Raw genomic sequence first — 22,320 nt, 5'->3', positions numbered from 1 at the left:
GGCCTGTGGCTCTGGGAACGCTGTGGGGTGCCCCTTCCGTGGCCACGAAAGGAGCAAAAAGCAGAAGGCGGAGGAGGCCGACAGGCCCAAGGACTTGGCCGTACTCCGGGAGTCCTTGAAGCGCTCCAACGCACTATGTGCCTTATTGCCAAAGAGGCGAATGCCATCAAAGGGCAAGTCCATCAGAGTGTTATGGGCATCTCCTGAGAAGCCAGTTGTCCTCAACCAGGCTTGGCACCAAAGCGCCACCGGCGTGGAAATAGACCTGCCCAGTGAGTCGGCGGTGTCCAGCCCACAACGTATGGTGAACTTTGCTGCGTCTCTCCCGGCCGCAACCGCCTGGGAAAGAACTGCCTGGGCATCCTCCGGGCAGTTGGGCAGAACCTGTGCAACCGTTTCACACAGAGAGTGGGTATGACGGCCCAAGAGGAATGCGGTGTTCACCGTCCGCAGCCCTAAGCTGGGAGATGAAACCAGCTTCTTGCCAAGCTGATCCAGCTTCTTGGATTCCCTATCCGTAGGTGCAGTAGGGAACGGGCTCTGGGAAGCAGACGCTTGGACAACCAAGCTCTCAGGGGTGGGATGTTTAGTAAGGAAGAGGGGGTCGCCCGGAGCAGGGCGATGGCGTCAGGCCACGTTCCTGTCCACAGGAGCCCCTGTTTTTGACCTGGACCAGGTGTCCAAAAGAACGTCTGATAGTGCTTCATTAAAAGGCAGCAAGGGCTCTGAAGAAGTAGCCGCCGGTTGGAGCACTTCTGTCAGGAGGTTAGTCCTGATGGCCACTGTAGGGAGTTCAAGGTGGAGAGCCTTGGCTGCCCTACGCAACACCACTGCGTAACTGGCTCCGAGGAGACAGCATGCCAAGGTCAGGTGAGGTGTCGAGACCACTGGCATCCCACAAATCCTCTGCCCAGTCCGGATCATAAGCACAGTCCTGTGCTAGAGGGTCCTCAGACCCCTCCCAGTCCTCCCCTTCCTCCGAAGTCTGTGGAACAGGCTCAAAGTAAGGAGGATGGACACAGGGCACAAAAGGGCCCATCGGTATCGGCGTCGGGCGACGCCGATCCGGCACCATGTCCGGATCGGGCTGAATCTGGAGACGACGCCGTCCCGAGGAGCGGCCGACGTCTGAATCGGGGCAGGGGAGATCAGCGCCGGTGGAGGTGTCACTAGGCCAACCGGCGTCGATCGGGATCCGATCCCGGATCCCTTGGGGGCCTGCGGCGTCTGGGCCGGAGCCGTCAGAGACACCAGGCCAGAGCCGCTGGAGATGGCAAAGAAGGACGCTTAGTTGGGCCCGCAAAGCCCGCAGGCGCACCGGAGGGCCAAAGAGTCGGGCCATGGCAGCAAGACATTCTTGCACCTGAGCAGGCATCGCTGCCGCATCCGGAAAGGGGGGGTAGACTGGCGGCGACGTCGCAGGGTCAGCCGGAGCTGCGAGGGTCAGCCGGAGCCGCGAGGGTCAGCCGCGTCGGGCGACGGGAAGTCGAGGAGAGACCATGCTTCTTTGACTTTTTTTTGGAATGTTTCGACTTACCTGACCCAGAGTACGAAGACTTCGATCCAGAAGAATGAGGACGGCTCCGCAACCGGTTCCTGGACCTACCACGGGACCGGGACCTCGAGCGGCGCGGAGCTGACCGCCGGACTTCAATCAACTTTCGGGACAGTTCCCGCAAAGTCTTCGGCGCCATGGCCCGGCAGTCAGGGCAGTAGGGACACATGCGGTGGGTGTCCGTCACCGACATCATGCGATGACAGTCCCACAGTTCTTGAAACAGGGCATCCCTACGACACCAGGAGTCTATCGACTCGAAAAAAGGGGAGGTCAAAGGCCTCAAAAAGCTCAGTCAAAAAATGTCAGGGGGTACTTGCTCTTCCCGGATCTGAGCTTGCTGGAGTGGAAAAAGAAAGAACTGACATCAGCGTGTGTGGGCGCGTCTAAGTAGCTCCAGCGACTTCATCCCGGCACCAACAATTTCTGGATCCAGACTGACGTCTGGGGGTAATTCTAAGGTAAGGCATCTTTCACTACGTGTTTCTTTCAAATATCATATTTTTAATTGTGGGTTTGATAAGTTCACTATTTTTCCTTTGCATCCTTCTCCTGGTTAAAAATGGACTTGGTCCTCACATCATGTCCAGAGCAAAATGGCGTCAGTGTGGAGTGCAGTCCGACGCCTAGGGAATATTCCAAAGTTGAGAAAGAAGTCTCTATCAGAAATGTCCTCACTTTACTAAACAGAAACTGCACTCCCACCCCTACCATCAGCCAAATTGCAGTGCTCAGGAAGAATCACTAAGAGCTTCTTGCTAACAAAAGATCCCATGTAGTTTTTAAAGGTAGCCCTGTCTCCATCCTCCACACTTCAGTGTCTGGGTCGCTACCTTTCAACCACAGAAATGTATGCAATAGACTTCCACTGTTGGGGGAAGCTGTCCCCATCCTCCAGCTTGTGCTATGCCAAGCCAGGGGTATAAACACAATGGATACCACTGGCTTCAGCGTTCAGGCTCACTTACACACATAGTCCATACCACGGCACATTTGCCTGCCACACTACATAGTGCACACACTCAACATACACAGCATACCAGCACACGGTTCTGGGCATGCACGTAATTGATACATTTTACACAAGAGCTACCAGTAGGACTTCCAGCGACACAGGTATGTTCTTTACCAGGACTGGGACAAAAGTCCCCTGTACGTAACAACATGCTTGGTGCACCCCTCCATGTCACAGCACATAGGTGCATGGGCACCCACTTAGATCAGTGTGATGTCAAGGACAAAATAAAAGTCAGCACACCAGATATGTATGTAGTCAGGCACTCTGGGCAGAGAAACATGCCCATATACCATGCAGGAAAGCTAGGCAGCTGTGCTTCGTGAGTATGCGAGCTGATGCCCACATAGTAGCCTGGCATATTGTATTGTAATGGCATTTGTATAGCGCTTACTACTCCTGACGAGGCGTCAAAACGCTTTTTCGGTGAGTAGCACGCTACACCGGGACCCACAGAGGATTAGTGTTTAATTAGTATAGTGAAACATGCAAGTAGATTTTAAGTGGTGGATAGGTTAGTTCGTTATTTGGATTCGGAAGCATAGAAGAGGGAAAAAAGGTTTGTATTTATATAACGCTTGTTACCCCTGATGGGATATTGAAGCATGCTACTCCAGAAACCCATAAAGGATTAGTTGTGAATTAGTATGGAGAAATATGAAAGTAATTTGAGTGGTGGATAATATTCAGTTATTTGGAGTGAGAAGGATAGTGGAGAGATAGAAGAGGATGAAAGGTTTGCATTCATATAGCACCTGTTACCCTGATGGGTGTTGAAGCGCTTTTCTGGCAAGTAGCACGCTACTCTGGATCCCATAAAGGATTAGTATTGAAAATTAGTATAGTGAAATATGAAGTTATTTGAGTGGTGGATATGTTACTCAGTTATTTGGATAGAGAAGGGTAGGTGGCGGGATAGAAGAGGGAAAGAGGTTTGTATTTATATAGCGCTTGCTACCCCTGATGGGGTTGTGAAGCGCTTTTTTGGAGCGTAGCATGCTACTCTGTAATCCATGAGGATTAGTGTTGAATTAGTATGGTGAAAGATTAAATTAATTTGAGTGGTGGATATGTTATTCAGTTATTTGGATTGAGAAGGGTTGGGGATGGGTAGAAAAGGGAAAAAAGTTAGCATTTATATAGCGCTTGTAACCCTGATGGGGTGTTGAAACGCTTTATTGGCGAGTAGCACGCTACCCTGGAACAATAAAGGATTAGTGATGAATTAGTATAGAGGAATATGGAATTTCAGAAGTGAACATGTTAGTCTGTAATTTTGATTGAAAAGGATAGTGGAGGGACAGAAAAGTGAAAATGTTTTGTTTTTCTTTTTTTAAGTTATAGCAGTAGGAGGAGGCTTTTGGATGGGTAAAAAGGGTTTTGGAGGGAAAGAGTCAGAGGGAAGAGTTTAGAAAGGTTTGTTTTTGGGGATCAGTATATTAAAAGAGGTGTCAGATGATGCAAGGAGGGGTACAGTAGGAGAGAGTCTAGAAAGGGTTGTTTTGGGGATGATAGTAGTGGTATGGGGTTTGGGATAAATGAGAGTGGATGTAGAGGATATATTGATAGATGTATAGGGTGAGAGATAGGGTAGTGCATTGGAAAGAGTAGTAGAACAGTTTGAGAGGAGTCCGAAAGTGGGACTAGAAAATATATTAATAGAAGTATAGGCTGAGAAATAGGGTAGTGCATTGCAAATGCTAAATTAGAAGAAAGTGATAAATATATAGATCCAGAAGTACATTGAAAGTATAGATGCACAAAGGAGGTAAGTACATGTAGATTAATGATATTGATAGAGGTACATGATGAGGAATAGGGTAGTGCATTGGATATGCTTTTTGAGGAGAAACGTAACAGACACACATATCCAAGTACATGGAGGTACATAGATGCACAATGGAAGCAAGTACATGTAGACCAAAGATGATTTAAAAAAAAAAATTTACAATATAATTATTCTACATGTTTATATTAAGCAATACACAGAGATAGGTACATTTATATAGTGAAAATAAATGCTTATATACAGAGGGATATGCTGTCAATTTCAGTTTGCGTATGGTGCTTATGTTGGGAAGAGCCAAATCTGGAGTAGTTTTCCGAAGATAAGGTGGTTGTCAGGGGATCTTATGATGGAGGTAAAGAGTTCCATAGTTTGGCAGTTTGAACAGAGAAGGATGTGCCACCCATGTTTTTTTTTCTTATATCTTGGGATTTTGAGGGGAGATGCTCCTTTAGAGCGGAGGTTCCTTTGTTGAAGGTGTTTGGTGATTTTATTTCTGATGAAGAGCAGTCCCATTCCATGTATTGCTTTGTGGGTGATACAAAGTAGCTTGAACGTGGATCTTCTGGCAACCGGTAACCAATGCAGGGCTTTCAAGGCAGGTGGGATGTGGTCTCGCCGTATGATATGCAAGAGTAGTCTGGCAGCCGAGTTCTGAATCTGTTGTAGTCTTTTCATGGTCGTTAAAGGTGATCCGCGGTAGAGGCTATTGGCGTAATAGAGTTTGGACAGAACAAGGGAGATGGTAGCTTGGACCTTGTGTGGAAATCCCAAATGAGGAAAATTTTGTTGCAGCGTTTTTATAGTGACAATGCTTGATCTTGCTAGTTTGTCCACTTAGGCATTCATCGACAACTTGGAGTCCATGGTCATTCAGAGGTTTCTTACTTTCATCAATACTTTAGGCGGTGATCCCAGTTCATCAGGCCAGACAGCAAGCGAGTGATAATGTTTCCAGTCACCACATGTGAGTATTTCCGTTTTGGAAGCATTCAATTTGAGATGGCTCCAAGTCATCCACTGATCCACGGCTCTGAGAGAACTGAAAATTGGTGATTTTCCAATGTCTTTAGGCCACTCCAGTTTAAGAAGTATTTGCGTGTCATGTGCATAGTTATAGCACGTGAGGTGAAATTGATGGATCAGTTCCGGTAATGACTTCAAGTAGATGTTGAAAAGCATGGGTGAGGTGATAGAGTGGAGAAGTGTGGCTCAATGGTTAGAGCAGGCAGACCTTGATGCAGAGCTCTGGCCAGGGACCAGGGTTAGATTCCCGCCTCGGCGGGTCTCCGGGTCATTAATTCCCCTGACTGGATATTCTCGCCTCAGTGCCTGTTCTGATCATGGGTCCCACGCTGCAACTCTGGGCAATAGCTTGCTTAGTCTCCACAACGGCCCCAAAAGCGCTGGGATGCCTGGCTGCACCTGGGGGGTGCCCAGGAGTGGACATTTCCCAAGAAAGCCGGGAAGGGTTCCTAAGCGGTATACGAACAGCGCCGGGACACCTCCGGTGGAGGTAGCTGTGCGCTTTACAAATTCCTACATAGAACCTTGAGGGTCCCCTGCTTTTGTGGAGTATGGTTTGGACGAGAAAGGTGAGATATGGATGACATTAGTTCTGGTTTGAAGGTAGGACGTGATCCAGATTAGAGCAGTTCTATATATGCCGGCTTCATAGAGTCTTTGTTTCATAGCGTCATGGTCAACCGTGTCAAAGGCAGCCGAGAGGTCCAAGAGGAGTAGCGCAGCAACCCCGTAGCGATCTACTGAATTCTTTAGGTCATCCCAGATGGCAAGGAGGACAGATGCAGTTCCTCTTCCCCGACGGAATCCTGTTTGGAAGTCTGAAAGTATGTCATTCTCTTCAATGAATTGTGACATCTGGACGAACACTGCTCTTTCTATCAGTTTGCCAAGGAAAGGTCCATTTGTAATGGGTATGTAGTTGTCAGGGTTCAGTGGGTCCAAGTTATTTTTCTTCATTAAAGGGCGTATGTGTGACTTTTTGAATCCCTCTGAAAATATTCCGTAGTTAAGGAATCGTTGATGATTCTTCTTACTGGAGTGGCAGCAGAGGTTGTTAAAAGAATTGTCTTGAAAGTTTGTGGTGGACAGGGCTCAGAAAGGCTGCCTGCAGGCCCGCTTGCTTTGACCGGGTCCATAAATTCACTGCGTGAAATGTGTTGGAAGGAACGGAGAGGCTGGGTTAGAGTATTCTTGGATTGTTGTTTTGCACAAGGGTTAGTGCTGGTGCTTTATTTCTGTTTTAAGTACGAGTCCAGAGTGTCTGCTTTGTCCGTGAAAGGATTTGCCGGTTTGTCTGTGAAATCTTGAGTAACAGGATGAGTTCCTTCTAGGCAATTTGGTTTTCGAAATTCATGAAGTATTTTATAGAATTCTTTATTTGGATATTTAGCATTTTTAATTCTGTCTGAATAGTACCTTTTCTTAGCTTTTTTGAAAGCCGACTTGTATAATCTGTTTATTTTCTGTAGGTGAAGTTTGTCTTGTTTGGCGTTTGTTTTGAGCCAGGTACGTTGTAGATTCCTAATTTGTTGTTTTATGTCTTTTATTTCTATGTTTCTCCTAGGCGTTTTTTTTCTTTTGTTCGGTTGTGTGATTTTGAGTGGTATGGATGTCAAAAGCTTCCTGTAGCCACTCATATAGATTTTGAACAGAATTTATTGTTTCCAGATTTGTACTGGATGCTAGTTGTGTTTCTAAGTGTTCCAAATTGAGTTTGTTCTACGGCCGATAGGTGGATGGATGCAAGGTAGTTTTAGGTGAGTCTCTTAGTGTTATTTTATGTTGGAAACCAGGCAAGTGGTGGTCTGACCATGTGACTGGAGTTATGGGTTGAAAGGTAACCAGTTCAGTATTAGCAAAAATGACATCTAGGATATGTCCAGGGATGTGTGTGGGTGTGTGGACAATCTGATGCAGTTTTAGTGTATCTAGGCCAGTGATTGTTTTTGGATCGGTCATATTGGGTTTGTCAAACCAAATGTTGAGGTCACCCAGAACGCATAGGTTGGAGTGTATTGTTATCAGGTTTGAAACTGTGCGTCTGGGAATGTTGCCTAGCTAGGTGGAGGTCTGTAAAGGAGCAGGCAGTTAAAGGAGGAAAGACCCAAAGACTTGACTGTGGCGCGCGAGTCTTTAAAGAGCTCCAGGGCATTGCCCTCCTTGTCGCCAAATAGATGGGAGCCATCGAAGGGCATGTCCATGAGCGAGCTCTGGACATCGGGTGAGAACCCAGTAGAGCGTAACCAGGCGTGGCGCCGCAAATCACCCATCGTGAAAATCGCCCTGCCCAACGAATCAGCGGTGTCCAAACCACACCTGATGGCAAACTTTTGGTTTTTTTGGGGTGGATGAAAACTATTTATTGAAGCATCGTTCAAAAAGCACATAGTATGTTCACAGTACATCAGTATAGAGCAATGACATCGCTTTTTGTAGATAATGTAACTAGTTTGTACAATATAACAAACTTTAGCCGCATATAGAACACAGAATATCAGTGATTGGTTATAACACCACATAAATTAATCCAGTCTTCTGAGGTAATAGCAGAATAATCAAACCCGAGGTTTATACAAGGCAAAAACATTGACATGACAGGCAATCATTCCGAGGCTTGCTCCGTTTGAGACCATAGATATTCCCTGAAGGGGGCACAGATGTCTTTGGGCCTGGATGATGACGGCAGTTCTTCAGAATACAATTCTAATTGTTCCTGGCAATAGGCCATATCTTTTAGCCACAGATTTACATTTGGTTTCAGATTACTATCCCACGTGAATAATACACGTCTTTTAGCTAATAACAAAGCCACTCGCACAAAACGACCTACTAACGATATATATTGGGGGGTGTAGTTCATTAAGCATTCTATGGGCGTACATGGCAGTGTCTGGCCCGTCATCTTGTGCAACAGCGCAGTGACTTGCTCCCAGTACCTGAACACCGCCCCACACTGCCATGCTAAGTGCAGAAAGTCAGCCTCATCCCAGCCACATCTTTTACAGCAGGCGGAGTCGCGCAGTCCCAGCTTATGTAACTTGAGTGGGGAGTACTAGACCTGATGTATGTATTTAACGTGAATGATGCGGAGGTTGTTATTAGACGTTAATCTCCCCGTCAATGTGCATACTTGTTCCGAGACTGCCTCTGTAATTGGAGATATCAGTATCGAATTCCAGAAGGCCAAGCTCTTATCGTGTCCTACGGCCGTGTCTCTCTGTATAGCTTTATATCATTTCGTTATCAGTTTCTTCCGATTAGGAGCGACTATCACCATTTGTAATGCCTGGGACACTTGTGGTTTATTAGGGAATGTAGTGTAATGGGCCTTCATCGCCTGACGCAAACAGAAGCAGGTGAAATGAAAGAGTGGTGCGGGATGCTGTACATAAGCAAAGTCGTGATCAGTTACATATTTCCCGTCTATGTAGAGGTCCCCCACTAGTGTTATGCCCACCTCCCGCAGTGTCAGCATTGGCCCCCGTTCCTGCGCTACCGAAATGGCGACGTGTCCATGGAACAGCAGAGCAGGTGCTTACAGTGGAAGTCTATTGATTTACCTCCCGATTTCCTTCCATGCCCTCACTGTAAAGTCGATAGTGTTGATCTCGTAGTGGGGCATATGTCGTTGGACATGAGTGAGAATACCTTTTAGTGGCACGGGGTATGCGTCACCCTCTTCTACTGCTACATAAGGCAAAAAATAATTCGGTTTGAACCAAAAGTAAGCATATTGTGCCTGGTTACACAGATAATACATGTAGAAGTCTGGAGCTTGGAAACCCCCCCTGTCGAATGTCTGTGTAAGAGTATACCAACTGAGTCTGGGTTGTTTGTTCCCCCATACCAGTTGCAACAGCTGAGACCGAAGTTGTTTGAAGAAGTGTTTTGTTAGGCGAACAGGAACGTTGCAGAATAAATATAAAAACCTCGGAAGGACGATCATCTTAATTAGAGCGATACGATCTGATAGCGAGAAAGGCATTCCTACCCATCTATCAATCTGTTCTATGAGTGTGGTGTAAGCCCGGCCATAGTTTTACTTTAACGACCACATCTGGGTCCTGATGAACCCACACCCCAAGATATATCACTGGGTCAGCCGACCATAAGAGCGAGTATTCTATCTGTTGTGAAGTGGTAATTTGTGTCAGGGGGATAATGATGGACTTTTCCCAATTAATTTGAAGTCCCGAGAAGAGGCCGAATTTTATATATTCACAGATCACCGAGGAAAGGTACAAGTGGGGCTCGCGGACATAGACTACCATGTCATCTGCATAGAGAGAAATTACCACAGGCCGATTATTAAAGGACAGTGCGGCTGCCCTAGGCCCCTGTCTGATTCTACATGCTAGTGGTTCTAGGATAAGGGCGAAAAGGAGAGGAGACAGTGGACAGCCCTGTCGAGTACCTATCTCCACAGGAAATGATTCTGAAGTAACCCCACCAACTCGCACCCTTGCAGTGAAATCAGTGTAAAGAACTTGCACCCATGTGATGTACACCGGGGGAAAGCCCATACGGTGAAGCATGAAGAAAAGGCAACGGCATTCTACGGAATCAAATGCTTTTGCCGCATCAAGTAACACGGCAGCTGCAGGTAAGTCAGGATTTAACACATGAAGCATAGCAAATATAGTACATAGGTTGAGGGAGGTGGAGCGCTCAGGAATGAAACCGGACTAGTCGGGGAGTACTAAGAGGGGCATGAGGGGCTGCAATTGAGTGGCTATTACTTTCGCAAGGATTTTTGCATCCAGATTTATTAACGAAAGAGGGCGGTATGATTCACAACTCGTCTGGGGCTTGTCTTGCTTCAACAGAGTAATTATGTGGGCCTGTCTGAGGGTGGGGGGAAGATGACCAGTGTCATGAGCTTCAGCATACATCTCCAGTAAATGGGGAATGAGAAGGTCTGTGTAGTGTTTGTAGAATTCCGCAGTTAGGCCATCAGGCCCTGGAGCCTTATTGTTGGGAAGAGATAGTATGGCCCCCTTAATGTCTTTGTCATCTATAGGCACCTCCAGATATTTCCTGTGGCCATCGGATAGCCATGCAATAGCTGAACCCTCGAGGTAGTCTGTCATGGCCTCCTCCGTCATGCTTCTCCTAGCGGAGTACTGCGATGCATAAAACTGCCTAAACTGCTCTACAATTGCATTGTGTGTGTGGTGTGATGTATTGGTACTGTCTAGAACGTGATCGCTAGGGGGGTTTGTTGATCTATGCTGCAGTCTATCTGCCAAATTCTTACCCGGCCTGCCACCCTCCCCGTGTGCGTGGGCAACATGGCGTTTGGACAGATATTTTATTTCCGTTTCCGCCAGTGTGTTGTATTCCTCTGTCAGCTCTCGGATTTGGGCTAGTGTTTCCATAGTGGGATGTTGGTCGTATTGGGTCTCTAAGTCTCTCAGTCGACCCTCTGGCGTCAATAGTTGTCCCCGAAGGTCTCTTAAGTATCCCTGCTGTCGTCCCGATGCATACCCCCCCAGGATCGTCGCCTTGAAGGCCTCCCACAATGTAGCTAGACTACTTACTGAGCCTGTGTTTAAATCGAAAAATTGCACGTTAGACCGTATGGGGTCTGCAAACACGGGATCTAGTAGCGATGACGCTCTGAAACGCCATGTGAAGGGCCGATGTGGAGTATCTGGCAAAAAAGTAATTTAGAGTGTTACAGGACTATGGTCGGATAGGGTCCGGGGAAGAATGTCGACCTTTGTCACCTATGCGTCCGCATCTTCGCTAAGGAGCCAATAATCCAGGAGAGACCAGCTATTAAATGCCAGCGCTATGTGTGTACCAGTTAACACATCCGCACGTCGCAGCCTCCAAGAGTCCACCAAACCTCAGATTTGTCGAGTGCTGGGTCTAGATGAGTGTTAATATCGCCCCCCCATAATATAACAGATTCAGGCCAGGAGCACAATACATCCAGCATGTGGAGGAAAGGCGTAGCATCGTCTACTACAGGGCCAAACATGTTAACAATGGTAACCACCCTCAGACCTAGCTTACCCTGCACAACAGCCGCAGATTCCTTCACGTACAATAGATACCCTAGCCATACACAAGGGGAAGGAGGGTCTTCGAGAGGACCTCACCAGCCTGGTCATAACAAAAGGTCCCACAGGGGGAGAGTCCCAAAGACAGGACGAGGAGCCCCGACCCTCAGGCAAGGAGAACCCCCGCAAGCAGAAGACCACCAACCCCGAAGGGGATGTGGGAAGGGAGAAAATAAGAGGTGGCCCGACGTCCCTCAGCAGAGGAACAGGACAAGGCGAAAAAGGAGGCAAAAGCACCCCATGCCCATACAGGACGACAAAAAGTCCTCTCAAGACCAAAGGAAGTGGAGCTTTGAAGGAGAAGAGCAACCTAGATACTCAAAGGAGAAGAGGCAGAGCAAAGGCAAGCCGCCCTCCACCGGATACACACTCAGCGAAGAGGGCAGCTGAGCCTAACTCAGTCAAAAGGCAAAGACCAGATAGAACAGCACCGTCCGCAATAAGCAAGCAGAAGCCGAAAAGGGCAGCTCAAGGACATCCAGGAAGAACCGCCTAGCGCCCCGTAGGGACAAACTGCACCCGGAAAGGAAAAAGAACTCAGGGACCATCTCATCCCCCAGGGAGGAGAGGTAGAACTGAGTCCAAGGCGTACTGGAAGGAGCGGACAAGGCAAGGATGACTGTCCCACCAAAGCGCCCAGAAGGCACAATGGTGCAGAAAAACAGTAGGGAACCAGGCAGAGCCAAGACGTCCAGCCGCAGACAGCAGGCCAGACCAGGCAAACAGCGCAGTGCCCCGGAAAAGGACACCCCGTGGTGCAAATCAAGCCATCCCAAGTCTTCAGCAAGAGGATTGCAACTGCAACATACCGTAACGCCATGGAGAACAGAGACCCAAAGGCGATCACAACTCCCCAGCGCATAACAGAGCTATATAACAGCTACCACTGCCCCACATAGGGCATGTCACGTCCCAAAACTAGGGAACCTCTTAGGAATAAATGTCCACAGCAGAGGACAACAGAAAATACATGCGGAACAACCCACAGAAGGATTATCAAACAGCCAAAGAGCAAAAAAACAGCAGGCCTAGTCTCAGGGCCAGCATGTTGTAGAAAACCCAAAGCAAAAACAAACAGTCAAGAAGGGCCGGCCAGCAGCCAACAGAACCACATCCCTAACAAGGGGGACTCAAGTGGCCAGGAAGCACACAGATCACACAACTGGGGCGACCTGCCCCAACGGAAGAACACCTCCAAGAACCAGATCAACCCACAGGTCACTGAAGGGGAGAAGGAAGAAGAGGAGGAGGACGACGAACCCCCGCCAAGTACCTCTAGATGGCCGAATCTGCCTGGACGTGGAACAAAAGAGTGCCATTGAAGGGAAGATCTACCAACCGTTCCCGAACATTTTCCGGGAACACACTGTCCCGAAGCCAAGCATGGCGGCAAAGGGCTACCGAAGAAGCCATGGCTCGAACAAGCACCTACGAGATGTCCAGAGCGGACCGGAGAATAAACGTCGCCAGCTCCCGGCCATCTAACGCATGGTGCAGCAAATCAACTCCAGCACCCTCCTGAGAAGCGGCAGGGCCAAGGGACTCCGCCGAGTCCCACAAGCAAGAAGTGGCCCTAGCCAACACACAAAGTGTTAAGGGCCCGCAGAGCCGCACTGGTCGAAGCAAACATATTGCGCCCCCCAAGAGTCCAGTCAGTCGGCCTCCCGAGATGGCCGAGACAACAGCGGCGGCAGGGAGGGAAAGACAGTCTGCAAATGAGGGCCTCCGACAGAGGGGTGGAGGGAAAGACACACCGGGTCATGTGGTGCTGGAAGGTGCCGGTGCAGAAGGTGTTGAGGCACCGGATCCCCCGTAGCATGGCGCACCCAAGCCCCCATCAGGGAAGAATGGAGCGAACCCTCAAAGGGAAGCAGCAGCTCCCTCCCACCAGAGTCCTCATGGAGAACTTCCAGAAGATGATTTGCGGGAAAATGGGCAGCCGGATCACCCATGCGCAAAATCCCCACAGCCGTGGAGACAGCGTGAGCGAAGGCCACACCCGTCTCTGTAGGGCCCCACGACGGGGAAAGCAGCTCCTCCATAGGCGACGGCTGCAAACTAAGGCGGCCACCCCGAAGCGAATCGGAGTGGGTAAGGGCCAGGTCTGGAAAGAAGGAGGAGGGAAAGAAGGAGGAGGGAAAGAAGGAAGAGGGACCGAGGAGTGGGGGACCTGCGGCTCCTCTGGCACAGACTGCGGCCGTGGAGATGGTGTGGAGCTGCCCTTGGACGACACCGGGGAAAAAGCTACCACGCGTCGGCCCGTCTCCGTGGAGGATGACACCAACAAGCGTCGAACATCTGGAGAAGAGGCGTTCGAGGTCGAATAACAACGACCTGACGCCGTCCTGGCGCCGTAGAGTCCGCAATCTGAGGCAGGACGTTGTCATCGTCCAGCGCCAAAGGGGACACCAGATAGGCCTCCACCTCGCCACATGGAGCCGAGGCGGCCAAGGGACGACGCCGGAACGGCGTTGACTCGACCTCCGACGAGGCAGCCGTCTGCATGGAGGGATGAGAGGGACCTGGGGGGTGACACCTGTGTGGCGGGACGAGAGGGGCCCGGGGAGGTGAGAGGGGTCCCCCGCCAGCCTTGACCCATGATTGGACGAGGGGGTCCCCGACCCCTATTCCGCCACCAGGGCCAACAGCCGCCGGCATAGTAGCGGCATCACGTCGGCCTCAGACAAGATCAACGCTTGTCCAGAGGACCGAGAGGGGCTCGGGGATGCGACCCGAGACCCAGTGACCTCCCGTGACACCACAGGGACTCCCGCAGGAGTTTGCAGCGAAGCAGAGGCGCCGTGGTCCGAAGGAGGAACCCCGAAGGGCCGCACTCCAACGGCACTACATCCTCCAAGCCTGGAACCGAGCCAGTCGGCGCCAGGGCCGGAGCTGCCGGAGACTCCAAAGAGGGCCCTGCACAGAGCAAGGGATCCGCTGACGTCCCAGGAGGGGGAAGGAGGAGGGGGGAGAAGCGAGCGAGGCCTGCAAAGCCACCGCAAATGTCTCCCTCTGGGCTCTTGATACCCCCTCACAGAAACGGTGGATAGGGGGACGATACGCGGGCCGCATCACCCGTGGAGAGCCCATGCCCCCAAGAGGCTGGAAACCTGCTCTCGGGGACAAACTGCGACACTTACCGACAGGAGAGCAACGCTCTTGCGGCATAGGAGAGGGATGACGACGATGATGGAGACTTTAGAAACCCTCCACAGAAGCTGATTGAGGGGATGAAGCCGATCTGGACAGGCGAGCCGAGAGAAGTTTCATCCAGCGCTCCCGCCCCGACTTCGGCTTCAACCGTTGGCATGCCTCGCAATCAGTGGAGCAGTGATCTTCCCCCAAGCACCACATGCAAATGAGGGGAGGGTCCGTCGCCGACATCAGGTTTACACAAGACTAGCACGTCTTAAAACCCGAAGGCATCCGCACACTGTTCCCTTAAACACACGCAATAGTGAAGGGAAGGCCTAAATAGGCCGAGGACATGAACCGGATCCGCGTTGCACGCGGAAAAGGAACAAATTGACTTGTGCGCCGGGGCGGGACTTATGTGACCTCGCTGACGTCACGTACGTGGACAACGCCTGGGCGGAGTCGCGTGATGCTGTCTCCCCGGCGGGCAGGGATGCTGTGGCTAAAAAAATTCCGGATCCGGTCTCACGCCTGGGGATAATTCTACGTGAAGGAATCTGCGGCTAGTAGTCTCTATCAGATCTGTGATGTCATTCAGGACAGGTCTTTGAGTTTTTTAATGTCTTTTTCCTTGTTTGACGATTGAATGGGGGCAATATCATTGTTATCGTGATTTCTATTTATATAAATTGAAATATTATGTATGTGAATTAATACAAATTATCAATATATTTAGAAATATTTAAAAACCCTTTCTATGGTGAATACATTAAAATGATATGAATCTTTCTTGAGAACCCAAAATGTATTCTTATTGCTACATGTGTGGTCAATCTCAATCCCCTTTTGGAAAGTTATCTCTTGTGCTTACTTAGAGACGCATTGTGCTTATACTTTATTGTAGGCAGTTGACATTTATTCCCTTCCTTTTTGTAGGGTGTTGGTAGTTTGACACCGCATTTCATCACCTTGGTAGCATTCTTTGCTCTGGTAGAACGAGTGAGTATGTCATTCGGAGGCTGTTTCTTGGCCAACTGGTTGCATATTTTGATACAGAGGACAATCCAAATAGAGATGGTTTACTTCTGCACAGCGTTTCCTTTCTTCAGGGCTCGAAAAATCCGAAAAATTGTACTAGTCCTGCAGGTCTAGTACCTTGGATAATCCCCTCGACCCAACTGCAACCTACTTGACCTCCGTCTCTGAAAACGGAGCAAAAGTGACAAGTTAAGATTTAAAGGCATCTTTATTGCTCATTCCCTTTGTGAGCAGTAAAAATGCCTTTAAATCTTATCTTGTCACTTTTGCTCCGTTTTCAAAGACGGAGGGCAAAAGATAGTTTGTCTTCCTACTCGCCAGAAAGGGCGAGTAGGACCTAAAAATAGCTCGTCCTCATCCCTTCTCCCTCGCAAATGCGAGCAGGCGAGTGGATTTGTCGAGCCCTGTTCTTTGACCAGGAGAATCCCAAAAAGAGCTAATTCTCCATCCGATGGTCTTTACGAAGATCAATATAAAAGATTAGAGCTCTCTTAGGATCTAGGCAATGAAGTCTCTCCTCCCCTTTAGATGGTGAGGAGGGGAGAAGTAAGCTAGAGGGTAATGGACTGTCCTATATGGAAAGGGTTGCAACTATCGAGATAAAGTCACTTTAGTCCTGAGAACTCAATTTTCCAGGAAGAAGGTGGTATACGGTTGCTGGGGGGACAGTACCAATAGTTCGCTCACACAACGAGCCTACGTTATTGTTAGGAGGAAGCTGTCTGTAATGCGAGCAGTCGGGTATAGGCAGCTGTGCATTTTCTTAAACTGAGTGCACATGAGATATGTGGGAACCAGATTGAGGTCCCACTGAGGCATCACAAATAGTGTTGGAGGGAACATATGGGTCAGTCCTTATAATAAAAAGGAGCACAACAGCTAATTTGAATGGCTGATCAAGTAAATGGAAAAAAGCTGAAAGAACCGAATAACCCTTAACTGTCACCACAGCAAGACCTTTCTGGGCCTAAGATAAACAAAAAGGTAATAAATCAGAAAACTGTGCATGTAAAGGTTAGATATTTTGGCTAGAACAATAGAAAGAAAAATTCTCTGAGCGTTCACCATTGATTATTTTACTTGAGCAACGTGTAGCTGCCAAAATAACACTCACTGCTTCAAAAAGGAGATCAAAAGCTGTCAACGGTCGCCGTTCAATCACTAAATAAGGAGGTGTACGTTGTGCAGGCTTGGGTGCAGGACTCTACCCTGCTGCTGCAACAGGAAGTCCTCCCGAGGGGGGAATCGGATCGCAGTACAGATACTCATTGCCAGAAGTTCTTAGTGCTTCCCTCTCCTTGCCCAATCCGGAGCTACTAGGATGACCTTGGCCCGGTGGTTCTTGATCTTCTTCAGAACTTTGAACAGGAGAGGTAAAGGCCGGAAACAAACCAGCAATGATGCATATGATGCATATGTCACAACCGGTAGCTCTGGAAGGGGCACCACTGCAGGTCTTTTGCAGTCTCTTTCGACATCTGGATGGAATTTGACCGATATCCTTGGTCGGGGACCCACTGAGACTTCAGATCCCACTGTAGAGCATGCATGTTCTACTTGTGGTCCACAAGCAGGATACATGAGGTCAAGAGGCAAGAAGTCTCAGAGCCTCTCTCACTGAGCCCCAGTCCGAGGGTTGAAACAACTGGATCATAGCCCTAATGTTGTGGACTCCTAAAGGCTGAGGAAAGGCCCCGAAAAGCACAATATCCAGAATGGCTCCAAAGAGGGGGAACCTCTGTGAAGCAGTGGGATGTTAATTTGGCACTTTGATGGAAAACCCCAGCAATGCCAAGAGGCTGGCTGTCCTCTGGAGATGGTCCACAACTGTCTGAGGTTAACTTGCCTTCAGCAACCAGTTATCGAGGTATGGGAAGGCTGATATATCACAACCTTTGAAGTTTGAAGAGCACTTTTGTGAACACCTGAGGCACACAGATAAGGCAGAAGGGGAGCACTGAGAACTGAAAGTGCTCATGGCCTACCTAAAACCCCAGGTAACACCTGGGGGACTGCAGGACAGAGATACAAAAAGCAGGTCCAACAGCTCTAGCACCACCATCCAGTCTCCTGGATCCAGACCAGACAGGACTTGGGTCAGGGTGAGTATCATGTACTTGTCCTTCCTCAGGAAGAATTTTAGAGGACAAAGATCAAGCATAGGATGAAGGCCTCCATCCTTCTTCGACATCAGGAAGTTACAAGAGTATTAAGCATCCCCAACTTCTGATGCTGGTGCCTTCTATGTAGCTCCACTGTCGAAGAAGCCTGAACCTCCCTTCGCAGAATGCAAAAGTGGTTGTCTGGGGGGCATTGTGGTGTAGGAGGCATGTCCGGTGGGAAAGCAAGGAAAGGGCAGGCATTTTCATTTGGGATGATATGGAGCACACATCAGTCTAATGTGATGCTCTGCTACCCTTGGTGATAAAAAGAGATCCAACATCCTACTGTGCGCCACACAGGGAAATCTAAAGTGGTTTTGCAACAGCTGCAGCGGTGGGATTGAGTAGTTTGTTGACTCTGTGGGCCTGGACACTGGCTGCTTGATCCCCAACTTCTGTCCCAAAAGGTCTTTGAGGTTGCAGTTCCTAAGGCAAGGTATAACGTGGCCTCTGCTGGAACCCTCAACTGAAGTCTTGACGGGCAAAATTGTTCAAGCAATCTGTCATTCAAGAGACTGGAGGCCCCCTCGGATCCGAAGGCACTCCAAAGGGAGAAACTGCAGCATGGACTCTTTAATGATCTGAACTTGGAGGAAGAGCGCTTGCAATATTAGAGTCCTCGACCTTGAGCAGGACAGGGCCGTTTGGCGATATTCAGTGACATATAGTTTGGCTTCCTGTCCTGGATGGCTATCTTTTCCTTTGAGTGCATTTCTCGTACGAGGCAGAGTCGAGTGAGGAGCCCAAACACCAGAGACAGACCTCAAGGGGGTCCATCACTGACATTGGTTTGTGCAATCCTTACAAGGTTTGAACCCTGTTGCTTTTAGAGGAGACATGTCAGCATATGCATTTTCTGACTGGCCTGTAGCTTACACTATGTTATAATTAGTTCAATAAAGATATTTGGAAAAACAAAAAATGTTAAAAAAGAGTACAGGCTTCAGATACTGGAATTGGGGAATCTGATTTAAAAACCAAAATCTTTTTATGTTTACTGTATAATCCGCTTGACTCCTCCGCTCTGGTTTTCCAAAGAAATCAACAAACAAACGCTTCTAACAGTTTCGCTTTAAACTCCATGTCTCGGGAGAATTTTTCCTTGTCGCAGAAACAGCAATAAGCAACTAACCTCTTCAATTGAAGTAATTTTGGATAAAAAACTTCTACTTTCAAGCTTCATAGATGAAGTCCTCGCAAAAGAAAAGATAGCTATACATTCAGCATTTAGATGCACATGCCAAATGTGAAATAGGTGAAAAATCTAAAATAAAGCATACAGGTCAAATAATTGCGCAACTAACATTGAATACGGCTTTTAGATCAAACGTAATAAAACACTATTAATATGGGATCCCCCATTAGAGGTCTGATGTAAGACGAGAATTATTAAATATGAGCAAACTCCCAGGTTCCTACGATATTCCAGGGAAAACACACAACACAAGTTTTTTCATTGAGTTCATGTTTAAAAATCATATAATGACAGATTAAAGCTTTTGAAAAGCCTTTAGATTTAAAACGTACTTTAGTCGGGAGACCATGCGTTTCAAGGAGATGAGTCGGTCCTGCGTCTGTGCCAGCAAAATTGAGCCAGTCCTTGTGTATCCTGTAATAGAAAAACATTATTCATGGCATACAACACAAACAACCTCTTTTGCATCAGTCCTATAAGAACACTTGTCAGTCTAAAATTCTTACGGTCACCTTAAAATCACAATTAGCGTGGATGCAGAAAACTTTGCTAAAATGTGGCACTGAAAAATGTTTTAAGAGAGAACAGTAAAAAGTAAACATGAAACGGAGTTTTAACATTGTACAGAAAGCAAAGAGGTAATTTGCTTAGTGTGAAACTCTTCTCATGCAACAACCACAATCCTCAACAGGGTGAACCACAAAAGTCACTAAACTAATCTGTGCTTAACCCTCTAGTAGCATGTCACAAATGCAGGCAGGCTTAACTTAGGGCAATGTGTAAAGTAATTATGAAGCACTTAAACAGTAATAAGGTGAAAACACAGCAAAAGGCAAATCCCACACTGATTTAGAAAAATATATTAAATGTTAATAAATTAATCAACACCAAAAAGACAAAAATCATTTCAATACAACTGTAGTCATGACGCTGGCTAAGATGGCGGATGAGTCTCACTAGAGCTCTGCCATCCATTCCCCATTATCCTGCAATTCTCCTGTCAAGAGGGCAGAACCAGCGGCTGCAGCATAACTGAGCAACCGCAGAGATTGTCCAGAGGATCATTGAGCAACATCGGTTTCCTCCCACACGGTAACCGCAGAGACAGAGTCCTGGGCTGAGCCGCATTGGGACGCGAAGCCCTGGAGGAGGAGCGAGTGTGGGGACTGGCGTGCCTGAGGCAGGACACACAGTGAATTGAGCTGCACTCATAAGCCAAGCTGGCCGCATGCCGGGGGGCTCCCAGAGTAGACAGGAGGAACTGCAGAGGAGAAGAGCGGCCAGATAAGGGGTTGCAGTGGCACCCTGGTCTGAGTTGCGGGGACTACGCAACATCAATCCTGGCACAGCACGGCTGAGCTGGGCAGTACCAGGGAGTGACGCCCTAGTGGGGAACTACATGGCAGCTTGAGGAGCTCTCGCCTGAAATATTCCAGGAAGGCGCGTTTCGTGGCCTGGCCAGTGTTGGAGGACACAGGTGCTTCATCGCAGCAGGTGAGGGGCTGCCGCGGCAATAAAGATAAGCTGTGTGTGGAGCATCGCGACGTCTTGAGCTGTGTAGCGGGTCTGCGCTCTACCGAAAGAGGCTGAAGTAGCACCGCTACATACATCACAGCCCAGAGCGAATGAGAGGATCCCGAAAGCAACGTTGAACAGCTTGAGCTTTATACTGACAGTGCCACACCAAGGGCGCCAGGTGCCTAGATACTCAAGCAAACAGATATTGGAATGACACGGTGAGGCCAGTGTTGCTGGCCAGAGGCACCTTGGACCTGATAACACGTCAAGCAAACCTTGCAAGGGCCACTATCTCCTGGTCGTGCAGATCACCGAGTGCCTACAGGAGGAGCAGTGATATGCCGGAGGACAGGGGCAGCGTGGAGGCATCCCTAGGCGGAGAAGGTTTGTCTTGCTGATCTGTAATAAAGGAGAGCACAGTACACAGGCAGACTCGTTCAGTAAGATCCTGGGACTGACAAGAATAAAGGCTCCCAGCTCACACACGAGCGCCAGAAACACATCGGGAGCTAGGAAAGCAAAGCGCAGCCAGACAGTGGGGTGCTGCGAGTTCCTGCTGGAGTCTTGGTTGTGGCCAGATTCGATGCCAAAATCCAGAGCACCATTGGACATAACGGTGTGACCACTGCTCGGAAGCGACCCAGGGGCTACACCACACACCGCAGTACACAGAAGCTGAGGCCCAACAAGATGGCACATGTCAGACATAGGTAAGCTTCGCTCCAGAGCTGGCGGCTCTTCTGGCCATCCGCCACCAACCAGAGTCCAGAATGAAAAGCTGCCCGTGGAGGCGCCAACTGACTGTCCAGTAAACTGGACGCCGTCCTCGTGGCTGTTGAACGCCTGGGGAACACACTGGCGCAAACGTGTACCCCTCTAGAGAACAAGATTGATGCAGTGGCGAGTGATCTAAACCTCCTGCACGCAGACCACCGTAAGCTGGCAGGGAAAACCTACACACTGGAGGCTGCGGTGGAGGAGGAGTTGTCAAAAACAAGGGAAGTGGAGATGAGCTTGAATGAGCTGGCGTCCCGGGTGCGAATCCTTGAACACAGGGCGTAGGACTCTGAAGGCCGTTCCAGATGGAACAACGTCTGAGTGGTCAGCTTGCCTGAGGGCAAAGAAGGTAAAGATGTAGCCACCTACATGGAGAACTGGATAGAGAGTTAAATGCCGGAAGGCATACTTATGAAGCACTTTGCAGTAGAAAGAGTGCACAGGGTCCCGGTGAGACCGCCACCCCCGGTGTCCAGCCCCAGGCCGCTTCTATCTCTCGTGCTACACTACAAAGTCAGGGATTCAATTCTACAGGAGACACGAAAGCTGCAGGCAATACAAATTGCAAATAGTCAAGTAATGCTCTTCCCGGATTATACAGCTGCAGTACAGAAGCAAAGATACTCTTTCTTAAGAAGTGAAGCGCCGTCTGCACAGCCTGGACCTTAAATACTCCCTACTGTTCCCAGCAAGTCTACGAACAGTGGCAAAGGGCAGGTCGCACTTCTTCGAAACTACCACCGCAGCCTTGGAATGGCTGGATTCTGCTCAGCTGGGGGGTGGCTCCCCCACCCCGGTGGAAGCACAGGTAAAGACACAACCTCCGAAAACCCCAAGGTTTCATAAAGGGAGGCGACGCAAGCGGTGTGAACACCCATGCTTTGCGGCCCAAATGTAGAACAAATTATCCTTGACCAGTGCAAGGTGCTACAGGCAACAGCGGAATTTAGGGACCACCGAAGTGACTCGATGTCAGAAACCAGTCTCCGGGACCGGGGAGGCGATGAGGAGTCGGCGGATGCGGACTCTTTTCGCAAGACTCCAG

The 22,320-nt window shown here is 49.0% G+C and overlaps 1 protein-coding gene across 2 annotated transcripts in view; it reads right to left on the bottom strand.

Moving 5' to 3' along the window:
- Positions 1 to 22,320, bottom strand: part of PDPR (pyruvate dehydrogenase phosphatase regulatory subunit) — a 795,794-nt gene that overhangs the window by 663,818 nt on the left and 109,656 nt on the right. For both annotated transcript variants that reach the window (XM_078670675.1, XM_078670676.1), the window contains exon 4: positions 19,313 to 19,394. In XM_078670675.1, coding sequence (XP_078526801.1) covers positions 19,313 to 19,394 — 82 coding nt within the window. The remainder of the gene's footprint in view (positions 1 to 19,312; positions 19,395 to 22,320) is intronic.

The sequence above is a fragment of the Lissotriton helveticus genome, chromosome 12 (assembly GCF_964261635.1).
Source record: "Lissotriton helveticus chromosome 12, aLisHel1.1, whole genome shotgun sequence".
NCBI lineage: Eukaryota > Metazoa > Chordata > Amphibia > Caudata > Salamandridae > Lissotriton > Lissotriton helveticus.
Note: the sequence above shows the minus strand (reverse complement) of the source record. Positions and strands in the feature narration are given on the sequence as shown.